The 12,806-nt window shown below is 47.4% G+C and overlaps 1 protein-coding gene across 2 annotated transcripts in view; it reads left to right on the top strand.

Annotated features, from left to right (window-relative positions):
* DOCK1 (dedicator of cytokinesis 1) overlaps positions 1-12,806 on the top strand; it is a 504,544-nt gene that overhangs the window by 123,656 nt on the left and 368,082 nt on the right. For both annotated transcript variants that reach the window (XM_067024326.1, XM_059053852.2), the window contains exon 23: positions 2,911-3,019. In XM_067024326.1, coding sequence (XP_066880427.1) covers positions 2,911-3,019 — 109 coding nt within the window. The remainder of the gene's footprint in view (positions 1-2,910; positions 3,020-12,806) is intronic.

Raw genomic sequence — 12,806 nt, 5'->3', positions numbered from 1 at the left:
TGGGCTCAGTAGTTGTGGCTCGCAGGCTCAGTAATTGTGGTGCACAGGCTTAGATGCTCTGCGGCATGTGGGATCTTCCCAGACCAGGGACTGAACCCATGTCCCCTGCATCGGCAGGTAGATTCTTAACCACTGAGCCACCAGGGAAGCCTGCTTCTTGAATTTTGGATTGATTCTTTATTAATTTTGGGAAATTCATGGCTATTATCTATTCTAATGTTACATTTGCCACATTGTAGCTCTCATTTTCTTCTGTAACCTCAATTACATGTATGTTAGATCTCTTCGTTGTGTCCTACGTATCTCTAGCACACTTTTGTATATTTTGTCTCTTCTGTTTATTTTCCTGTTGATTGTCTTCCATTTCACTGATTCTGTCTTTAACTCTGTCTAATCTCAAGGTCACCCATATAGTGAATTCTTAATGTTATTTTATCGTTAAAAAAAAATTTTTTTTTTTTTGGCTGCGTTGAGTCTTTGTTGCTGTGTGTGGGCTTTTCTCTAATTGCAGCGAGTGGGAGCTACTCTTTGTTGCAGTGCACAGGATTCTCATTGTGGTGGCTTCTCTTGTTGCAGAGCATGGGCCCTAGGTGTGCGGGCTTTATTAGTTGTTGCACATGGGCTTAGTTGCTCTGCGGCATGTGGGATCTTCCTGGACCAGGGATCAAACCTGTGTCCCCTGCATTGGCAGGTGGATTCCTTTTTTTTTTTTTTTTTTTTGTGGTACGCAGGCCTCTCACTGTTGTGGCCTCTCCCATTGCGGAGCACAGGCTCCAGACGCGTAGGCCCAGCGGCCATGGCCCACGGGCCCAGCTGCTCTGCGGCATGTGGGATTGTCCCGGACCGGGGTACGAACCTGTGTCCCCTGCATTCGCAGGCGGACTCCCAACCACTGCGCCACCAGGGCAGCCCGGCAGGTGGATTCTTAACCACTGTGCCACCAGGGAAGCCCCTAAATTCTTAATTTTAGATATTATATTTTTGTTTCAGAATTTTCATCTTTTTTTATACATTCATTCCTCTACTAGAATTTTTTATCTTACCTTTTGTTTTCTTCATCTCTCTATTTTCATATTTCTAGTTTTCTATTTTTTCCATCTTTTTCTTTTTGTTTTACAATATAATACTTACATTTATTTTGACAGTCTTGATACAGGATGTAACTGCTTGCTAACTACAATATCTTGATCACTTGTGGATCTGTTTCCGTTGTCTCTTTTCTGATTTGGCCATGTGGTCTGGTATTTTGCTGTGTTTAGTAACTTTGTTTGAATACAGGACTGTGAATATATAAAACTGTCAAAGCTCCAGATGATGTGATCTTCTTCAAGAGATGATTCATCCTTTTCTTTTGCAGGCAGAGAAAGTGAGACTGAACCTTTACACTACAGAGGCTGTATGTAGCCTTTGTGAACCTCAGTCTTATATGCTTTTCCTCTGGTTCCCCAGGGTTTTCAACTGAGAGTCTGCTGTGTTATCTGGAGCCCCTCTCCCTGGCATTTTTCAAACTGTATTCCTTATCTCTGGAGACAGATAAACACTCCACTCTGCTTTATAGATGTTTTCATTTTGGTTTTCAGTCCCCTCCTGCGCCATGGAGCCTTAGGAGTTGGCAAATATACTGGGAGAGGGGTGGGGGGACGGGGGGATGGATGAGTGCATATGCTGGAAGCCTCCCCGAGCATTTGCACTGGTCTGCTAAACCTAGCTCCTTTTCACCTGCAAGCAGGAGTTTGTGACTTCATAATTGTCATTGTTTGGTACCATGTTGATGCAAACCCCTATTTGAAAACCCTTTACACAGCAGATACACGGGGTTGCAATTGCCCATTTTAGACAGAATTTGTTGCTTTACCGTGGAACTCATTTAAATATAAGATTACTTCTAGGGTAATTAATTATCACTTAGTTTACAAAATTTTCCATTGTACACAAGTTTCCAGGTATGGTATACTTTTAATTAGGCAGAAAACTAGTCTGTATTAATAAAACTCTGGGCTGCAGCATTTTAAAATGCAAATGTACTGCTTGTTAGTAACACGGCAGCTTGAAGTAACTGCTAATAAATAATTTATAGATGAAACTTATTTACAATTAGCAGCACATATTTGCATACATGTAACCAATGTACCACTTCCTTATTATCCATTTACTGAATATGATCCGCTTTTTGAATGTTTTCCTGGAACCACCAATTCTATGATGGAAGAATTTGTATAGTATCATTACTCTGAAATCAAGTAATTTTGAGTTTATTATTATAGTGTCATTTTCAAAAGGTTCTAAGATCATGTTAAACTTAGTTGTCTTTGTGATTGTCAGTTGTGTGACATTATAGGTTTAAGAAACACTGGCAGGATATACACTGAAATATTAATGATGTGATCTCTGTGGGGTAGAATTCAAGCTGGATTTCTCCATCCTTCCTTCCTCTCTCCCTTCCTTACCCTCTCCCTCCTTCCCTTCCTTTTTATACATTACTGCGTTTTTCAGATTGGTAGAATGTGTTATGTTACAAGCCAAAAGGCAATAAATAGATTGATTAAAAATCAGCTTCTTCTAGAGGGGTGGGATACAGAGGGTGGGAGAGAGGATGATGCAAGAGGGAAGAGATACGGGAACATATGTATATGTGTAGCTGATTCACTTTATTGTAAAGCAGAAACTGACACACCGTTGTAAAACAGTTATACTCCAATAAAGATGTTTTAAAAAAAAAAAAAATCAGCTTCTTCAGCGTGAAGGCATATCTCCCTAGCTGAGTGGTCCAGACTATAATCCAAGTCAGCTCCCATGTTCCATGGATACTGAGGCTGTTCCCTCACAGCAGCTTGAACGTCTGTAGATGCAGGGGCAGAAAGTGGTGATGTGCTGTGCGCCAGGCCCACAGATCTGTGTGTCCCTTTGCAGGCTGTATGAAAACAAAGGAGAGGCCGATTTCGTGGAGTCCTTGGTGCAGCTGTTCCGATCCATCAGCGACATGATGAGCGGCGTGTCGGACCAGACCGTCCGGGTCAAGGTAGGTCCTCGGGGCAGCGCCGACCACACTCAGGGCCGTGCTCTTAGGTGCGGGGCTCCCTGCGGGCCGAGAAAAGCAGGGTCTGCATGTCCTTCGAAGCCTGGACTTGAGCGGAAGGTTCAGGAGTCGCTCTGCATGACCGTGATCATGGTCCCTGTAATAGGATTCTTTCTGCTTTTCCTCTGTAGGTGCTCTTAAGCGCTGCCCTTTGCTTCTCTGCAAGGAGAGGGTCTCAGTTTCCTTTATGGAAGGATGGGGGCGTGGATGAGAATGCTGTTTTCACGTCACTTGTCAGGGCATCTCAGTATCTGAGCAGGTGTGGGAGGCTGAGGCTGTAGGTGCCCCAGGCCTCCGTCAGACCTCAGGCTGCGCTGTGCCGACAGTGATAGATCTTGGTCCCCCCGGCGAGGCCGGAAGAGCGAGCGAAGGATCCAACCTTCCCGTGGTCCTGCTGTTCTCACCACCTTATTATCTGTTCTTGCCCTGTGGTCCTTTGGGAGAAAAGATGCCTGCGTCTCAGGTGGGGTCTGCATGGTCTTCAGGACACACCGGCGGGGAGGTGCCAGGAGGTGGGGGGCGTGGGGAGGGCCCAGGGAGCAGCCCAGGACCCGCGCGCTCGCCAGCATCCCCGTCTGGCAGTTTCAGTGTGGCTGACTTAACTGCCGAAGAAGCCGTGCGGTTTGTGTGTCCTGCCCGTGCTGATGCCTTCAAAGGACAAGAATCTTCCAAATGATTAACTTGCAGGTTTCACTCCGCTGCTCCCCGTAGCAGCCTCTCTTCTTGCTTTCCTCTTTGAATGTTCTTTTACTGTATCATTTGCCAGGAAACATCTTTATGGCTATTAAACATACTGTGGGAAAGTGATTTCCCAGCTTTTAAGTCTGGGACAGAGCTGCACGTGTGCTCAGGTGTGTGACAGGGTTGTGGTGACCAGGGGAGCAGTGTCACTGAGCACGAGCAGAGTCACGATGGCCCTCTCGTCTCGGAGGTGAAGCTGCTGTCTGGCGGAGCCGCGCCATCCTCGGCGTCATTTCTCAGTCTTCACGTGGAGCCGGTGACCCACAGAGAAAGCTGTGTGGCATGTATGTCCAAGTTTTGGCTTTTAATTATTTTGGCAACTTACTGCCTAAAGCTGCCTTATTGTTTTGAGGTTAAAATTAACGATGTATTTCGTACATTTCCTACGAAATCCTGTGGCATTTCTGAAAAACAGACACAGGGAGTCTAAGAATAGATACAAATGACAGGAAGTTTTGAGCCCAGAAGTCCTCTTTGGTTTCTAAATATACTATTAGCTTTTATTAAATTTGATTGGGCTTGACTTGTGTCTGCCCACCTCCCTGGATGTCATCAAGTTATTTAGTAGCTGCACACTTGAAAGTCCTTCCTTCAGTGGGTGTTTTATTATGAGACATGGGTGAATTCAGTGACGTTTGTTCATTGATGCAAACCTTACATCTGCAAGACAGATGACTGAGTTTTATTTGAAATGTTGCCTCCTTGCTGCTAATTTTGTATTTTGTTCTTGCACAATAGGTGCTTCCTCGACTTCTGAAATTTAAGAATTCCCATCACGGGATCCTGTTTTTGTGTTGTTTTAACTTTTTACATTTTGCTGTGTTGAAATGGAAATACAATTGCGAGTCATCTTACGTAGAGGAAATACGAAAAAGACTGGCACTTCTCAGGGGTTAAACGTTGTTTGCCAAGGGTGGCCCTCGTTGGCTGTTCTGATCTTGGGGATGATCTCATTTGCAAGTCGGGGTCGGCAGGCTCCATGCCTTCCTGGTGCTGTTCAGCGTGGGACCTGATGGACCTGTGGGGTGGGAGTGGCCGTTCTGCGCACCCTGCCGTCACGCTTCTCAGACTTGTAAGAACCACTTACACCCGCCTTGCGGATTCAAGTCAGCATTTTATGCCTCAACGAAGGGAGAGGCGAGAGGAGTTTTGATAATAATTAACTGCAGGATAAGCACGGCATCCAAGTAGAATTTTCCAGAGCGCTGCCTTCCATTGGACTTGGAGTTTTTAGCAGGGTCATTTAGCTTAAGCAGGAGCGCACTTGGGTACGTTTTTGTTAAATGGGAGAGGGAACCACGGTTCATCCATGTTGTAGCAAGTGTCAGAATTTCCTTCCTTGCTGAGACAGAATTGTATTCCATTGCATGTATCTAACAAATTTTGTTATTCATGCACCTTTTGATGAACACTTGGGTTCTTTTTTTTGCGGTACGCGGACCTCTCACTGTTGTGGCCCCTCCCGTTGCGGAGCACAGGCTCCGGACGCGCAGGCTCAGCGGCCATGGCTCACGGGCCCAGCCACTCCGCGGCATGTGGGATCCTCCCAGACTGGGGCACGAACCCGCGTCCCCTGCATCGGCAGGCGGACTCTCAACCACTGTGCCACCAGGGAAGCCCAAGAACATCTTTTTTAAGGTTATATTACTTCATGGTTGTGTTGTAGCTTATTTAACCAGTTTTCTATGTTTGGGCACCAAGATTGTTTCTAGTTTTCCTTTCCGTAAACAGTGCTTCAAAAACCTCCCTGGCCAACCCTTTCTCTGTGGCAAAGACCTGGTTCTGTCCGGTTAGCTGGGTGCATCCAGATTTCCAAATGCTCTGAAGGTCTGTGGAGGTTGTAAGCAGAGCTCTCAGGACTTGCTCCCTGCCTGATGAATCGGCGCACCTCTCATTTGGGCTGTTGTGTTCCACGTGATGGCCTGGCCTTGGTTTTCACTAGAACCCTGGTCCTGTCTGTGATTCCACTTCATCCTGTACTTTGTGGGACTGAGCGACTTGACCACAGCGTTGGATGCCTAGGGAGCTGTTGGATCCTCAGAAGTCACCTGCTTATGTAACCTTGGCGTCTCTTGGTACAGGATCAGTGAGTGAATCAGGTAAGGAGACAAGAGCTCTGCTGAGTCCAGGTCCTTCAGCTCAGATGATCCTGGGCCCTGAGGAAGCAGGCCAGCGAGACGTGGGAACCCTCATAGACGTGTATGTATTTTAAAGACATGGGTAGCATCAGAGCCAGGAGGGTATACTCAGAGCAAACAATAACATATTTTCCTCACTTTTTTTTGAGGGTGGGGGCTGGTGGTTGTTGACTGTGTTGACTGATCCAGGATATGCCGCGGATGCGAGTCAGGGCTTTGCATGCAAGTCTGTGATCATTTGTCCGAGATGGCTTGAATGGTGACTTTCCAGGTCACGTGTCCATTGGGGGGGGAAGACTTTTTGAACCAGGAATACTCGGCAGCTGAAGGCTGGCAGCTTAGGAGAAGACAGCCATGAAGGGAACGGCCACATATGATTGAGAATCAGCAACGGGCCAGGCCTTCTGGAGAGTTCTCCTAACAGGGAGGAGAGGGTGGTCCCAGACTCCAGGGGCCGAGGAGACCAAGCCATGCTTGGAAGTGACACCGGTCTCCTCGGACTGCTGCAACTAAATACCACAAACACGGCAGCTCGAAACAGAAATTTCTTCCTTCTGGGTGCTTGTCTTAGTTTGGGCTGCTGTCACAGAATATCATAGACTGGGTGGCTCATAAACAACAGAAATTTATTCCTCACGTTTCTGGAGCCTGGAAGTCCAAGATCAGGGTGCCATCGGGGCAGTGTTCTGGTGAGGGCCTTCCTCTGCGTTGCCCACAGCTGACTTCTTTCATCCTCACGTGGCGGCTAGCAGAGACACGAAGCAAGCTCTCTGTGACCCTTATAAGGGCACTAATCACATGAGGAGGGCCCTACCCTTTTGACCTCACCTAATCCTAGTCACCTCCCAAGATCCCGCCTCCTAATCCATCACATAGTGGGGCTGGATTTCAGCCTATGGATTGAGGGCTCAGGGCACAAACATTCGGACGTTCTGTAAGAGAACCTGTTCTGTGCCCCCCTCCCACTGTCTGCTGGGTGCCGTGGTCCTTGGCAGCCCCGGCTTGTTGCTGGGTCACGCCCATCTCTGTCGACACCGTCACGCAGTGTTCCCCGTATGTGTGTGTGTCTTTGTCTCCTCTTCACGTAGGGACACCAGGCACATTGAATTTCGGGCCCACTCTGCTCCAGTGTGACCTTACATTGAACTCGATGGCATCTGCTAAGATCCTAGTTCCAAGTAAGGTCGCATTCACAGGTACCAGGGGTTAGGATCTGAATAGAGCTTTTTCTGGGGTGAAATTGAACCTACAATAGAGGTCAGTGTAGAATCAACATGGATGCCAGCGGCACCCCGGCCAGTGGTTGATGAACAGCTGGAGAGGAAGCTGACCCTGGCCCAGGTTCCTGTAGCCTTCTGGATCCCAGAGGAGCTGGAGACCCGTGCTTCTCAGCCCTCAGTGTGTGCACGCACGTCACCTGGGGGTCTTGTGAAAATGCAGATTCCTCCTCGGTGATTCCAGGGCGGGGGCCGAGGGTTTTTATTTCCCATCATCCCCCAGTGAATGCAGCTAATGCTGGTCCCTGGCCACACTTTGAGGTGGGTGTGGTTGGATCTCACCTGCGCCACCAGCCCTCCGCTGCCTGATGTTCTGGACTCTTCTGATTTCACAGGTTTTCCTAATGCGTAGGTGATAAGACACTTGCAAGTGAAGTCATGACTCGCATCCAAAAAGAAGCAGCAGCCAAAAAAAAAAAAGTTGAAGAAAACATTCTAGGTCATTTGCTTGGTTAAACCTTTGGCTCAAAATGCTTCCAATTTGAACTCACCCAACACTGGGGCTTCCAGTTTCCCCCAGTGTGTAATGTGGAGAGCACTCGCCCAGTGTTGGATTTCTGGAACCTCCCTTCTGGCCAGAGTTCCTTGCAGGGGAGCTGCACAGTCTTCTTGGCTGTAGCCCCAGGACACTTGAGATTCCACCCATGTGGGCGGACTTTGGAGCTGTCTGGATGGAGACACTTGTCTCCTGACCACCTCCCTGCCCCCGTTTGTAGTGGACAGGACTTTGCAACAGCAGCAGAAATGCAGCCTTAGCGGAAAGCAAAATCATTTCTGTTCTCCACTCTCCTTCAGCAAACCAGCCGTTTGTGTTGGTTTTCTACCTAAGTTACCGTGCACGTGCGTGAGAATTTTTATAGTTACAACCTAGATGAGGTTCGCTTTACTCCCTTTTTATCATTATATCGTGAGTGCCTTTCCACATTAATGAGTAGTTGTAGTTGTAAGGGCTCTGTGCCAGTTCAGAGCACGTGCCTGCACTGATGTGCTGTTCGTTTGCTTAATCAAATGATTTTTCGTCATTCATTTTTCCATTGTTGAGTACTAGGAGTTTTGCTTTTAGCATTTTAAGCCTTCAGTGAATGATTTCCTTGAGAAGTAGTTGGTGGCATTGATCTTTCCTTTAATTTTGTGGTGGGTTTCCTCCATGTTCTTTACCCTCACGTGCCTGCTTGTGTTGGAGGGCAAGGCTTTAATTTGGGACTGCAGGGTTTCAGGCCTTTCCTGGCCACCTTGCCTGTCCTGCCCCCTCTGCAGTGATGCTCTCTAGTGGAAAAGCACTCCTCTCAATTCGTGGCTTCAGAGCTCGGGCACCTGGAGTGATTGCCTTCTCCTGGCCCCTGACCTTGGCCTTCAGGGGTCTCTCCCCCGGCCCCCCATTCCTTATCCAAGCCCCTGTCCACCTCTTCCACCAGGCAAGGTGCCCCCCAGCCCTTTTCTCCTTCCTCCATCACAGTCAGGATTTATTCAGTGCTCTGTGAAACGGAGCAGGTCTCACGGATGGCTTTATGCCTAGCCCCTCATTGTTCATTTATTGGCTCATTTGTTTTAAAAATTCATTTACTAATATGTTCATTCTGTGTGCCAGGCCACTGTGCCAGGCGCTGGGCACACACCTATAATACAGATGTGGGCTCTGTTCTCGTGGTGATTAAAGTCAGCAAGACAGATATTCATCAAATCACCACACCACACATACATAGTTGTGCGGTTTTAAGCACACCGTAGACATAAATCTCCAATTTTAGATTGTAAGAGGTCCTTTTGAGGAGAGTAAGGCATAGGATGACCCGGGATATCAGGGGATGGGGAAGAGTTGAGGGGTTCAGGGAAGGTTTCCAGGAGGAGTTGGGTGAAGAACGCATGAGGTGGGGGAAGTTCCAGGTAGAGGCCAGTAGACAGGAGGGTGTTTGCTGCTTTCAAGGACCGGCCACAAGATCAGTGGTTGTGGCTGGACGGGGTGGGCAGTGAGCCAGCAAGGGCTGCGGGGAGAGGATGGAGAGGTGGGGGAGGCGCTTGGGGCAGAGCCCTGTGGTCCTGTTCAGGATCCGGGGTGCCCCTGGAACGGGCGTGGTGAGGTCAGACCTGGCTTCCCTAAGGGTCATATCTGGCTGCTGTCTGCAAAATGGGCTGCAGCAGTTAAGAGAGGACACGGTGGGGTGAGAGGCTGTCATGAAGTGCAGGTAAGAGACCATGGGGCTGGGGCTAGAGTAGGCTTCTTTCCTTTAGCATTATTGACATCTGGGGCCCAATCCTTCTTGGTTGCGGGGCTGTCTTGTGCACTACAGATGTTTAGCAGAATCCCTGGCCTCTACACGCTAGATGCATTTCCTAGCGTGACAACCAATAATGCGTCCAGATCTTGCTCAATGTCTCCTGGGGTTGAGGTGGGGGCAGAATTGCCCCTGGTTGAGACATTGGGCTCCAGTATTGGTGATGAGTTTTGAGAAGGAGGAAGAGACTTGCTGGTATAATTTACGGACTGCGGTGGTGGCTCCAATGTGGGAGATGAGGAAGAGGCAGGGCGGTGTCATCACCTCCCAAATCGTTGACTTAAGCCACTGCACGGTGGAGAGACATCTTAAGAAGCGGGTGAAGGGACTTCCCTGGTGGCGCAGTGATTAAGAATCCGCCTGCCAATGCAGAGGACATGGGTTCAATCCCTGGTCCGGGAAGATCGCACATGTGGCAGAGCAGCTAAGCCCGTGCGCCACAACTACTGAGCCTGCGCTCTAGGGCCCGCGAGCTACAACTACGGAGCCCGTGTGCCACAACTACGGAGCCCGCACGCCTAGAGCCCGTGCTCGGCAACAAGAGAAGCCACCGCAATGAGAAGCCTGCACACTGCAACGAAGAGTAGCCCCCCGCTCGCCGTAACTAGAGAAAGCCTGTGCGCAGCAATGAAGACCCAACGCAGCCAAAAATAAATAAAATTATTTTAAAAAAATAAAGAAGCGGGTGAAGATTCTAGACTATTTGGACATTGAGGGTGGGCTTCTCCTGAAACCCTGCTTAAAAGTTCTCTCTTTCTGAGAACTGCTGTGCTAGTAATTCTGTTTCACTCCATCACGGGAAACATGTTCCTGTGCAGCCGTAGTGTGCTGAATATGTCCTTATTTACACGCATTTTGGGTATCTACCTGACATTTCTAACTACATGACCATCGTTTAGAACTGGGCTCTCATTTTCCGGTTCCCTTTAGACAGTGTCCAGTTTCCACTCCTTGTCTGGTGTCTACTCAGTGATGCTGCTGGCTGGGTGGCTGGAGTTGTCTACACAGATACAGTGCTTGTTGCTATTGGATGCTTGGTTACGTTACATAATACAGTGGAGGAAAGTACCAAACCCAGACTCCTATGTGGTTTGGAGAGATCTTATCTGCTGCTTTTGTCCAGGTGGATTAGGGGGCCTGAGATAATCCTAATCCCTTCTATTTGTGCAGCTCTCTCACTCATCAGAACCTTTCAGTGCACCTTCCTGTGATCGTCCCAGTGCTGTGATGGCACCCCGTTCAAAGTAGTCATGAAAAAGCATGCAGAAGGGAGGGGCAGGAAACACGATCATGTGAAGTCGGTGAGTTTAATAGAGTCATCGATGGAGACATTTAGAACCCATACCCACTGGCTCTTCTCTGCAATCTTCAAATTGCAGCTGCCCCGTGGAGCGCCTTCCAAGATTTTGTTCTAGGAAAGATGAGGGGGGTTGAAACAGAGTCTAAAGCGGTCTGACCCATCTAAAGCAGGGTCTCCCAGGTGAACTGAAGGCGCAGGGTCTGCAAAGGTCACGTGCGCCTGGCTTGTGGAATGCTCCTTATAAGTGCATATGCTTGTAGGTTCTTTTTGTATTGTGAGTTTCTGTGGATTGAGGCTTCTTTTGATTGCCAATGACATAAACCTCAAACGAGCTAAATAAATGGCCAGATATTCCGGTTTATGGGTAAGAAGACTCACTATTGTTAAGATGTCAGATCTTCCCAACTTGATCTATAGCTTCAGTGCCGTCCCAAGTCAGAGTCCCAGCAAGTTACTGTGTCACTATTGACAAAAGTGACATGAAGAGGGCAGAAGACCCAGAACATTCCACTCCATACTGAAGGAGAACAACATCAGAGGACCAACACCTCTTGAGTTCTGGTCTCTCTGGAAAGCTACGGCAATCTAAATGCATAAACCCAACTCACATTCACGTCAGAAAGAAGGGAAATAACGGATTCATGTCATTGGGTAGGCCAAGGCGTTAGTCATGACTGTGTCCAGGGGTTGAAAGAGCTCCTCGCTCTTGGCTCAGAACTTTCTTCTCTCTGCTTGAGGGAAGAATGGCCACCACTAGCCAGAGGCTTGTCGTTTTCTTACTGTTTTGTAATCCTAGAGGACCCAGAATGACTGTCTAGCTTTTCAAGGCCAAAACCATCCACAGAAAGAGCCCTCATTAACATTCCTCCTGTAAAGGAAGGGACCATCCCTGAAAGGAAAAGACAAGGAAGTTGAAAAGAGCAACGGGGGCTTCCTGCTGCAGAGAGTAAAGAGAGAGGGGTAAAGGCAGCCAGTAGGGGGGCTGACGTGACATTTGTGAGTGTAGCTGAAGCCAATGCAAATTAGTGACCTTGTGAAATGGCTTCTGTAGCTATTTTCTGTACTGTGCTGGGCTGATGGAAAGGGTAGTTAAAGCCTTCATTTAGGCTTGGTGTTCCAGCCGGCATGCCAAGTAGCCCAAGCTGAGGCCCAAGAGGAGAATTATACCCTTAAATATGTCCAGGAAGAATTTTATTGAGAAACGAGTCGGCTAGTGCTAGAGCATTAGCAAGTATGAAAAAAAAATTTTCATACTTGAGTTTAAAAAAATCATCAGCTCCATTATACTTATATCAAATAATTACAAAATTTCATGAAAGCTATTTTTCAGAACTTTATGGTGGAATAAATTATTTTTGTGTAAGGAAGGGCGAAATCTTGGACTTTATGTTGAATTTCAGAAGTGCTCACGCAGTTAACATTGGGAAATCGGAACTGGAGAGTGAAAAAGTCATACCTGAGTTTTTCCAGGACTTTATGAGGGGACAGAATGGTTCTGTGAGGGAGGGTCAGCCCTTGCTTTCCCCGTGATATCCTGAAGCAGACATTAAGCTTATACCGTACACTGTAAATCTGAGAATCCAGAAGAATGTTGATGAGAATCTGAGCAGTATTATTCTCCATGAACTGTGAATGTGACACTTTTATAATTCAAGTAGAATTATTTTTCCCTTGGGAAATCCTGTGCGTTCAGTATGGTACATTGAATTAGGGAAAAGGTAGAGGAAAGAAAAGGCTATAAGAGGCATATCTTGTTAAAGTAAAGCAGGTTTTATTCTTGCCTGTGTACTCTTTAGATACAGTGATTGATTCTTAGAGTTACTAATATTTTTTTTGAAACAATAAATTGTCTTCTCTTTAGTTTAATGATTAGGGAAGAACAGCCCTCATTGTCTGATTAAATAAAACATAACTAAAGTGTAATTAATTTTTGAAAATGAGATTTTCATAGAAAATCTCAGGAAATACACGTTGTGACATTACACATTTCATATGGTCACC

This window comes from Kogia breviceps, chromosome 2, assembly GCF_026419965.1.
Source record: "Kogia breviceps isolate mKogBre1 chromosome 2, mKogBre1 haplotype 1, whole genome shotgun sequence".
NCBI lineage: Eukaryota > Metazoa > Chordata > Mammalia > Artiodactyla > Physeteridae > Kogia > Kogia breviceps.
Note: the sequence above shows the minus strand (reverse complement) of the source record. Positions and strands in the feature narration are given on the sequence as shown.